The sequence below is a fragment of the Poecilia formosa genome, unplaced genomic scaffold, assembly GCF_000485575.1.
Source record: "Poecilia formosa unplaced genomic scaffold, Poecilia_formosa-5.1.2 Scaffold339, whole genome shotgun sequence".
NCBI classification, from domain to species: domain Eukaryota; kingdom Metazoa; phylum Chordata; class Actinopteri; order Cyprinodontiformes; family Poeciliidae; genus Poecilia; species Poecilia formosa.
The window spans coordinates 58,934-69,814 of record NW_006800278.1 but is presented as its reverse complement, the minus strand read 5'-3'; the positions used below and the strand labels follow the sequence as shown (position 1 = coordinate 69,814).

General features: G+C 42.8%; 2 protein-coding genes across 4 annotated transcripts in view; one reads left to right on the top strand and one right to left on the bottom strand.

Moving 5' to 3' along the window:
* LOC103153055 (serine/threonine-protein kinase SBK1-like) overlaps positions 1–5,230 on the top strand; it is a 16,286-nt gene extending 11,056 nt beyond the window's left edge. The window contains exons 2-4 of the mRNA XM_007573837.2: positions 897–1,097; positions 2,952–3,154; positions 3,683–5,230. Of these exons, the coding sequence (XP_007573899.1) occupies positions 926–1,097; positions 2,952–3,154; positions 3,683–4,450 (1,143 nt within the window). The 5' untranslated portion in view covers positions 897–925 and the 3' untranslated portion in view covers positions 4,451–5,230. The remainder of the gene's footprint in view (positions 1–896; positions 1,098–2,951; positions 3,155–3,682) is intronic.
* Positions 5,231–8,324: 3,094 nt separating this feature from the next.
* The window catches only part of LOC103153054 (transcription factor 20-like), an 8,499-nt gene continuing 5,942 nt past the window's right edge, over positions 8,325–10,881 (bottom strand). The window contains exons 5-6 of one of the 3 annotated variants that reach the window (XM_007573834.2): positions 10,379–10,454; positions 8,325–9,707 (exon numbers count right to left, since the gene is read on the bottom strand). In XM_007573834.2, coding sequence (XP_007573896.1) covers positions 10,413–10,454 — 42 coding nt within the window. In that variant the 3' untranslated portion in view covers positions 8,325–9,707; positions 10,379–10,412. Of the gene's footprint in view, positions 9,708–9,981; positions 10,308–10,378; positions 10,455–10,881 lie in introns of those variants that run through there. The other 2 variants (XM_016661686.1, XM_016661687.1) reach the window with 2 other exon arrangements.

Below are 10,881 nucleotides of genomic sequence, written 5' to 3'. Positions count from 1 at the left end.
GCTTTAAATACACTTTGAAACCACGACAACGCATCTATATCTATAGTTATATATTATAAACAATTCAATGACTTATTTTCGTCATAACTTGTTGCATATGCTGAACTGACAACTCCGCTGACGGTCGGACTTCTTAATGCGCATGCGCGGGCATGGTACTAACTGCATGTAGGTTATCCTGACAGCGTATGATCAGAAACATTACAGGACGGATCATAACATCATCACACATTGAATTTTAAAAATAAAACATTTAATGAGTCACATTTTATTGTGGCGGTTAATGTTATGATTATTTAGCCAAATTGAATCTGATCTCCAGCAGATACACAGGACAGAATATGACATGGCAAAAAGCTGATAATGTGAAGAATAATAATGTTCTTTATTTATCACCAGCTTAAACCGTAAAATGATCTGGATATTATTCAGTATTTTACACACAAAGCCATTTTTATACTCAAACCTTCTGTGTGAGAATTAAATGTGATATAAATGAAATTATTTAGTGGTCTAATAATTTTTAATTGATTTTATTTATGGTGACGCTGGAAACTCAGAAAAACTGATCAAAATCCCAACTTTGAGTTTTTGTTTAAAACTTTTATGTTTAGTCTGTAAAGAATCAGATTAAATCGACCGTAAAGTTTTTGCTTCTTTGTGTTTTTCATGTTTATTGCATTAATATTTCCAACTGTTTTTTTTTTTTATTTCTTACTTTGGTTTAAATTGTGATTCTTCCAGTTAAAGGAAGATTTTTTGTTGGTAAAAATATCTTTACTTCAAAATGACCTCATAACTTCCAACAATCATGTTTGTCCTTTAAGCGTCTCGGTGTCCAGGAAACTGGGCGGACGTTTCACTTTCCTTTCCTTCCGGCTCCTGCTGCTCCGCAGGAACCTCCGTCTGCAGACCCAACGGCACAATGAACCCGGCGCTGCCCGGCCCCCGCTCGCCCGGCGACATCCTGGAGGAGCTGCAGCTGATCGCGGCTCAGAACTTGGAGACGCTGGACATCAGCCGGTACTACCAGGTGGTCCGAGAGCTGGGCAAGGGAACCTACGGGAAGGTGGACCTGGTCATCCACAAGATCCGAGGTAACCCGGCCCCAGGCAGCTGCAGGGGCCTCTGCACCAACAGGGGGCCCCAAAGCATCAACCTATGATAAATATTTAAAATTTCATTAAATAGTATAAATTAAATGGAAAAATGATTGCTATTATTTTTAAATGCTGCCACTTTGGGGAAATATAATATCGAACTTGTTAATTTCTGTAGTTTTAGTTTTTATCAGCTGATGTTTCTTTCAAACAGTTAAAATAAAATGTAACATTTTAATACAAATCTGCATTTCAAAATGTGTTGTTGTGATGTGCTAATGCTAGCAGCTCCATTTCACACAGGGCAGCAGAGGAACGATGAGTCATTTGGTGTTGACATGTTGGTTTGGGGGCCTCAAAGGAAAATCTGCTCAGGGCCCCAGAAAGGCTGGGAGCGGCCCTGCATCAACATCCTATTGTTGCCAGGAAACCAAACATCAGATTAATTTTGTAACCAGGAGGCTGAATAAAAGTCTGAGCTGCTTTTAACCTGAACGAACAGAAAAGCTCCTGATCTGAGAAAATCACGTCTGAGTTTCTGATGAACCAAACCGACATGAACAGCTGAACCTGCTCCAAACGAGCTGATTGGTCCAGAAGCTCCTGGCAGAACATGGAGGTTTCTTATCAGCAGGACAAATGACTGACAGTCGTTTATTCTGACAGTGAAACGACAGAATCGACCTGGTTTCACAGGAAATCTGCCGAGTCAGCGCTACGAGGTCAAAATGTTAAAACTCTTAATGTTCCTCTTTAAAGCTCCACTGACCAATCAGAAGACTGCCGGCTTCTGATTGGCTGCAGTCCGTCATGAAGACGCAAACTGCCCAACATCCAGAAATCAGCTTAATAAATTTAGTTGTTCATTATAAAAAATATGTGCATTATAAACAGTTTCTGAAAACTCTGTTTAAACCGTCTGTCAGACTAATTAACTGGATTAGTTTGAAAATTTTATGTTTCTGTTAAAAACCTGCTGAAATTTTTCTATTTTATGTTTTATCAGCAAACCTGATCATGAAATAGATTTCTGTTCATTAGAACATCAGCATCACCTGTAAGACACCTAGGAGAAATGTTTAATTTTCATTTCAACTTAATTGTTATTAGTGCTCATTGGTGGAGCGATAAGCTACAGCGTAGTCGGCCATTTTACATTAGTTATGGATTCAACCAATGAAACAAAACTTTTTCTGAACCGAGAGAAATCAGAAACAAACATCCTGCTGCTACTTCCTGTTTGTTCTTTGTCGTTTCCGCCAGTAGTAACATCAGACTGTTGATCATGTGACTTCAAAAACATCCCAACTCATTCTAGTGAAAATGTTTTATCCAGAAACATATTTTATTTTCGTAATTTAATTTCCGCAATTCTGTGGCTAATTGAAAGTCAGCTACTGAGTCGACTCTGAACTCCTCTAACCCAAACGCAGCAGAGACTAAAAACGGTCCAGTCAAAGTCCGGACACACCTGATTGAACGTTCAGTCTCTGATTTTGGACCGGAGCAGCAGAATGCCTCTGCTGAGTCTCTGGGTTCTCCAGTCAACCGGACCGGACCGCCCCCTGGTGAGCCGGAACGTGTCGGTCAGCAGGTTCTGCTCCGGTTCCCCTCGGTTTGTTCTGCCGTCAGCAGGACGAGCCGCAGCTACAGGCGTTAGCTTCTCCATTCAATCCAACCAGTAGCTCCAACGTGAAAAAAGCCAGAAATATCTGGAGGATTTTACTCTCCAGCAGACGATCGTCGGGTTTAGTGTGTGTGAATTATTCAGATTTTAATCACGTTAGTTTCTGGCTGCCAGGCGGCGGTGACGCGGCAGAGCAGCTAACTAACGGTCCTGTCCCGCTCCAGGCACCAAAATGGCGCTGAAGTTCCTGAGGAAGAAGAGCACCAAGCTGAAGAGCTTCCTGCGGGAGTACAGCGTGTCGCTCTACCTGTCGCCCTGCCCCTTCATCATCAACATGTACGGCATCGCCTTCCAGACTGACGACTTCTACATCTTCGCCCAGGAGTTCGCGCCGGCGGGGGATCTGTTCGACATCATCCCGCCGCAGGTCAGAAAGCGAAAAAAAACATCCGTTCTTCATGAAACCCGATTCATACTAACGGGAGAGTGGTGGGAGTAACGAAACAGAAGATATTACACTAAACACAGGGAGGGAGAGAAGCCAACTGAGAGCGCTGGGCGAGGTCAGGGGTCACAATGAGGAATATTTACGGAAAACATTGATACGGGAGAAGGAGGTAAAATAGATACTTTCCTGGAAAAAACGGGAGACTTGACAGGTATGCCTCCATGACTTACTGCACCAAAAGCAACCAATCACAGCCAGGAGGCGGGGCTTAGCGCTGTCAATTATTTACATGTACTCACTGTTGTTTGGTTTGACTCAGAACAGAGAGAGAGAACCACAGCAGCTGAAGTTTTGGTTTTTACCGGACAACCAGTCCAGTAAAAATGTATAAAACCAAACATTTTTGGTTGTTGCATTTAACCCAAACATGGCCGCTCATATCCTGACTGCTGCAGCAATGGGCGGGTCCTGCTGTGCGTCCTGTCTGACCTGCTGCTCTGTGTCCAGGTGGGACTCCCTGAGGCCTTGGCGAAGCGCTGCGTCCACCAGGTGGCCATCGCCCTGGACTACCTGCACTGTAAGAAGCTGGTCCACCGGGACATCAAACCGGAGAACGTCCTCATCTTTGACACCGAGTGCAGAAAGGTCAAGCTGTCGGACTTCGGCATGACGCGGCGCGCCGGCTCTCCGGTGAAACGAGTCAGCGGCACCATCCCGTACACGGCGCCGGAGCTGTGCGACGCGGCGCGACACGACGGATTCAGCGTGGACTTCAGCACGGACGTGTGGGCGTTCGGCGTGCTGCTGTTCTGCATGCTGACGGGGAACTTCCCCTGGGAGAAGGCCATGACGAACGACGCCTTCTACGAAGAGTTCGCCCGCTGGCAGCGCCGCCGGTCCGGCGCCGCGCCGTCGCAGTGGCGCCGCTTCACGGACGAAGCTCTGCGGATGTTTCGCCGGCTTCTATCCATCGAGCAGCAGCGCCGCTGCGCCGTCAAGGACATCTTTAGCTACTTCAACCACAGCTGGATGTTGGACACGGACAACGGGAACGGCGGCGCGGCGACCGCCAACCCCGTGGACATCAGCTCGTCTTCGTCGGAGGAGGAGGCGCTGGTGGACAGGCTGAAGCAGCAGAGCCTGTCGCCCGCATGCGCCGCGCCCAAGCCCGGCTTCATGGACGCCCACTTCGCCTCAAACGGCGAGCGAGTCAACAGGAACAGCAACGAAAGGGCGCGGATCCTGGTGACCACGCCCATCGAGATCTGCGTGTAGAGACGCTGCTGCCTGTTGGAGCGCGAGCCGAAGATTTCCCCGACGTGACGACGCCATGACGGAAGAGCGGAAAGGAGGTCGGCACCGGAAAATGGCCGCCAGCCTGTTGTACCTTCAGCGCCGATCCGACCCGACCGTTTCCGATGACGGAGGAACCGGAGGAAACGAGACGCGTGAAAATGAAACCGTGTGAGGTTAGCTCAGTCCGGAACCAGCAGAAACTGGAGCCTGGAAGAGACCAGGAAGCTGAGAAAGACCTGAGGAAAACTGTGACTCGTGTTTACCGTCGTGTTTCTGTGAATGAGTCTTTATTGATCAGATTAATATATTTATGGATTGTTTGTGACAGAAAAGATCTTAAGTTTATTTCCTTCAACGGAAATAAAAATCTGTAGTTTGGTAGTAAAATGGAGGCAGCATCATTTTGAGTGTTAATCAGCCACCAGTCCTCCCAGTTCGTCTCCCTGGACTTTTCTCACGTTGGAGCTGAAATGTGAATTTCCTGAGGAAAATAAAATTGCAGTGATAAAGTTTTACTAAAAAGAAGAAAAGCAGAGAACGATTTGGATTTTTCTTTTCCTGTTTACTAAATCAAAGATGAAATTATTTCTGTGAGAAACTGGACAGGAAATGAGGTTTGTTTAAGCCGGAAGTGACGCGCCTGCCGACATGTTTCCGTTAAAAACTTCCTGCCTCGCGGAAAAACGTTTTTTCTTTTCGTTTCTGTGTTTCTTGCATGATGTGTCGTATTTCTGGAAATAAAACCAAAAATGAAAACAACTTCCTTTCTTTGTGGATTTTTCTCAGTCGAATTGAAACATGAAGGATTACTAAAAGTTAGAGAAAAAAATTATTCAAATCGACTCGTTGAACTAAACTACAGAAACTAAGAATCACCCAAAAATCATGAACAAGTTGCTGTGAAACTCAAGGTGTCGCACTGTAATCAGCTAATTGAGTTCTGCATCCAATCAGATTTACAGAAAGTTCAGTGGAAGGAAAACTTATGATCTGAATAGGTGCATTAAAAACAGGGAGATACTGATTTTATTTTCCAGCAGGATTTGGCACCAAAAGCTTCTTCAGTCACTGTTGTGTTTGGATGCCCTGACCTTTGACCCCACAGGGAATCACTGGAGATTAAAACGAAGATCAGAGACACCAAAACCAACGATGCAGATCAGCTGGAGGTCCAGAAGAACCCGAACGCCTCAGAGCCAGAGGCTGCAGAACCAACTCAGGCTATAGACCAAAATTTAAATGTTTAATTACTTATTAAAATTTCGTGAGACTGAACTTTGAGTTTTTGTCATTTGTGAGCCATAATCATAAAAATTACAAGAAATAAAAGCTTTAAAATGTCATGAATCTGGAATAAGTAAAACTAGTCGACTATAATATTCTCAGCTGCAGTTCACATCTGAGATGAGAACAAAATATCAAAACTCTTTTCTCCAGTTTTACTCAAGCAGTCCTGGTTGTCAAACAAAAACTAAATGCTCATCAATGTTAAAGATGAATTGCATTAAACTTATTTTAACATGTTAAAATCTGTTAGTATTTGAAATGAACTTGTTAAAATCCCAGTGAACTGCGACTTGTTGCTCAGCGGTTCGCTGCTGAACCGGCAGCAGATGAATATTTTCTGGTTTCCATCGTTTTGACGTTTTGGGTTGAAGCAGAAATGAAATGAAAGTTCTTCAGCTGGAGCAGACACAGCGCCACCAACAGGCCACAGACTCATGAACAATGAAACGATCCGCAGCAGAACCACTGGAGTTTCACTGGAAGATAATTTTAGGTTTTCATTATTTTTCAAGCAAATATAAAGACGAATGGATTCACTCGTTCACTTCCAGGTCAGGAAGTGAACGAGTGAATCAAAAACAGACGGGAAGGAATGAATCGTTACGTTGGTCACATTAATGAGCTTCAAACTGAAGGACTGGACTTTAAATGAGCAGCTTCATCACCTGACTGGAGGCTGAATTATGTAAAACCCCCAGCAGGTGGCGCAAACAGCAGCAACCTGCAGCAACGCTGCATGTTCAGCAGCAACCTGCAGCAACGCTGCATGTTCAGCAGCAACCTGCAGCAACGCTGCATGTTCAGCAGCAACCTGCAGCAACGCTGCAGCAGCCAGTTCCTCTGAGGCTCTCGGGTTTCGTCCAGCAGAGACGTCGATGTTTTTCTGCTCAGCAGACGGTGGTCAACATGCTGCCTGCTGCTGCTTCAACAAAAATGAGCTTTAATAAGTTTATATGGTTTTATATAAAGATGTTATTGGCCAATATTCAGATGAATCAGAGCCTAATGTGACGAGGATTTGCTTAGTCAGCAGAACAAGAATCCTGGTTTCATTCGGACTTTAGAAATACAGTCAATAAATCCAGAACAGATGAAAATCTAAGAGATGAAAACCAGAAAAAGATTCGGTCAGATTACAGCAAAACCAGGAGAATCTGCCACTGTGGAGAGACAGAACCAGAGAATCTGGATTCCCAACAGAAAGCAAAATCCCAAAATATTAAGAAACCAACAAAATCTCAATCCCAAAAGGATTGGTAATCCTACGCTCCTCCTCAGACAAAATCCCAGAACAATTTAGTGAAGAAACTGAATGAAAAAGATGGAAATCATAAAATGAGGCGACTGAAGTCCAAACATCAGAGTTTCATCTGAGCAACAAGCAAATTATCGATCACATTAAATTAAAATAAATCAATCATTTCCATTATGATAATTAAAATGCTTTAAGGATCATTTCCCAATATTCGATATTTATTTGTAGTTTCAGTTGTGATTTTTATTTCCTTTTCTTTGGTCGTGTTTTTATTTTGGATATTTAAAGTATCTTCCAGTTCCAGTATTAAGTGTTCAGCACTAAAGTCAAGTTTGAACGGATGAACTTTCATTATTATGTCATTATAACAACCCGTCTCGGTTCGGTTGAACTGAACTCTGGTTGGATTTGAACGCCAAGCGGACCGGAAACCGCTCCAAAAGCAGGAAGTGGACTACACCGCAGGGCATTCTGGGTAAATGCAACCAAATTAAACATGCTAGGCTAGCGCTAGCGAGAGAAACTGACCTAAACAAACGTCACAGAAAGTGAAAATAATCATTCATACATCTTAACATTCTATGACAAGGAAACTGATTCTCTTATTTTTATTAAATAACATTCATTTTTATTCTCAAATAACGGAAAGTGCAGAAATAAATCCAACTAAAGAGCATTTATGTTAAACATCCCTTTATTTAAATCAGTTTAACCTGAAACAGCGATGGATCAACTCCGGGTCCAACAGACGGTTCAGTCAAATCACAGCAGCTCTGTTCAGCTTCCAGCTGCTTTCACTTTTATTTCCTGCCGTTTGCAGAGTGAGAGGCGGGAGACGAAGGGTCCAGAAAACAACAGGACGTTAATTACTGGCCTCCTGCTGCTTAGCAACAGCAGCAACTGGTTTCCAGGGAGGCAGTTCAGATATTTTAGTCACCCTAAAACTGCCATCATCAACCCTTAAATATCAAAATAAACACTTAGGAAGTTGAATGTTTCAGAATCAGGATTATTTATGGAAAAGCTTTTTATGTGTGCCGGAATGTGAAGGTAGATTATCATCAAGTTTTAACTTTTTAAGAGGCAAAAAGGATCAGTCTGGTTTTAAATGGATTGTTTGGGTTTTATCTGAATTGGGGTTCTATAGAATAGTGAACAGTAGTCAGTATCTTACTCCCTGGCAGTGGAGCCTAATGAGGCAAAGCTACATCAGTAGAACCTCTGTCGCCGCTTCCAACAAACAAACTGTTCATTTCCAACCCTGCAAAATTAATCTAAATTGTTATGAAAAAATATAATTAGTGACTAAAATTGCTGTTTAGTCAAGAGGTGAAGGGGTGTTTAAATCCTGAAGACAATCAAAATGCACCAACCTGACGACCTCACCTTTAAATCAAGGACTTTTTCTGTTTAAACAGATTAAATAAAATCACTTCGTACGGAGGCCCCTGAGGGACATGAAGGATTTTTTCTTTTGGGTTCCCTCGCAATAAGCAAATACATCCTGGTCTACTTTGTATAGAGTCACAAATGTCAATTTAACATTTCAAATATAGACAAATAAAGAGCCTCAGTGTTTGTTATCATCAACTATTTGTGCAAAAACTCAATAGAAACTCGATTTATTCACTGCATGTTAATGTCTGATTGTGAAGGTTTAGATGGAAACTTTCCCTTTAACTACCAGACCAACACAAAAGACACAAAACGGTCAGATGACTTCACAACCGCGTGGAAATAAATAGTAAAGTGAATTTTTTCTTCATTCTTATGGAAAGTTTATTTACATCTTAGAGCTGGAAAGCTGACGTTTGACTCGTTTTGCACAAAGGTTTGTGGAGAATTTCTACCCTAAAGAAAAAGTTATAAAACTTCAGATATCTCACAACGAGATACAAGGATAAACCTTAGGAAAACCTCGAAGCAGAAAGTACGATGGTAAGAAAGACTTTCAGAATTAATTTATGCCACATGAACTGATGAGGACAACAGGAAAACAATCCTCCACGTCCCAACGGGATCCGCAGGTTCACAGCAACCAGCCAATAAACTCGTTAAGATTCATCCAATAAAATAAAAATAAAATCATCATTAAGAATGAAAGCCAAAAGGCCTGAAGTTATATTCCAGGTTTAGACATTAACTATGTAGTTTTACAGTTTAACTGTAGCTTAGTGCAGCTTTGTCAGATTTAAATAATTTGACAAATGAAAGGATTTAAATAACTGATAGAAAATTGTAATAAAGTGCATTGTAGCAAATATGAGCTGTGCATGCATCAAGGAGGAAAACGAACACGACAAATCACTAGAAGGATTAAAAAAGTCGTACAAAAACTTGTAGAAAAGTGGCCTGTTATCCAAGAGATCAATAAAACTCTGATATAATACCTACGTTCAAATAATAAACTGGTTTTAGCAGCTAGTTGAAGTGAGGATGTCCAAACGCAGCCGGTTCACCCCGGAGAGAAACGGAGAGCAAAAAGGAACCAGAGGAACCGAACAAAAGTCAAAATATCCAGAAATAAATAAAGTGGACCCTGATTCAGTCATGACAGGCGAAGCGGCTTCGCCTGGCCTGAAACGCCGCCGCCGCTCCGCTTCCTCAGAACACTGAGGTGAAGCTGCAGCCACTCCCACCGTCATGGCCGCCGTCATGGCCGCCGCCGTGCCCTGAGGAGATCGGTGGAGCATTCTGGAACAGGAGACAATACAGACGAGTCAGAGGAGCGCCGGGATGATTAACAACATCTGGTGTATGAACTAGGCCGTTACAGTAATGGATGGAAAACCTGTTAGATGTTTTATTTACAGTAAAACAGCAGATGATGCCGTTACTTGTTAAAGAATAAAACTCAGAAAACGTTTCAAACTCAGAGTTAGATCAGAGGAAATAAAACAATAAAATAAAAAATAAAACAGAAATTATACTAAAGATCTGAAGCAGGAAGCAGAAACACCAGAAGGTCTCAGGAAGCAGGTGACTGAAAATTAATGAAGATAACTTCTGGACTCTTCAGATGTCGTCTGTTGTGATGAACGAAGTGAGTTGATTTGGTCTCCATGATGACCAGCATGTCAGAACCAGAGAAGTTAGGATTACATTTCAGATTACAGATTACATAAAACTCGACTCCATGTCAGGAACCTGCAGTGCTTCAGGTTTTCTGAATGTCTTCCTCAGCAGAGCGCCTCAGTTCTCTGGTCAATGATCTGATGCTGCCCCCTTGTGTTAACACGAGGAACTGCAGTCACATGAACATCATGAACTTTAAGCAGCTGCACCGTCAGCAGCCTGATTTTGGGGGGAAACTACTTCTATGTTTCTGTATGTTATCAGTGGATACAAACTGGAAGAGGACAAACCTCCAAACCTCCAAGGCGCCGCACGTCGTCACTGTCATCTCTTGTCTTGTCTGGCTGCAAGTGGGAACGTTTTATTCTGGTTGATTTACAAAAAAAGAAATATCAGAAATTAACATTTTTCAGAGCAGAACCAGATGAAAGTCATCAGGTCATTTACTGTCTTCACTAAAAGCCGTGTGCTCAGTCAGTTACACAACAGAGGAATTTCCTCTGCCAGTACTGAACTGTGGGAAGCAGAACCTTCAAATGGACCCTGTTACAGGCGGTTCTAAGAACCGGACCAGCTGCAGTCAGAACAGCATTAATACAAACTAAAATATCCTCATCAGGATCAGACTTCATTCTGGATGTCTGTATGCATGTGTGTGTGTGTGGATGGTTGGATGGTTAAAGGGTTGGATGGTTAAAGGGTTGGATGGTTAAAGGGTTGGATGGTTAATGGGTTGGATGGTTAATGGGTTGGATGGTTAATGGGTTGGATGGTTAATGGGTTGGATGGTTAA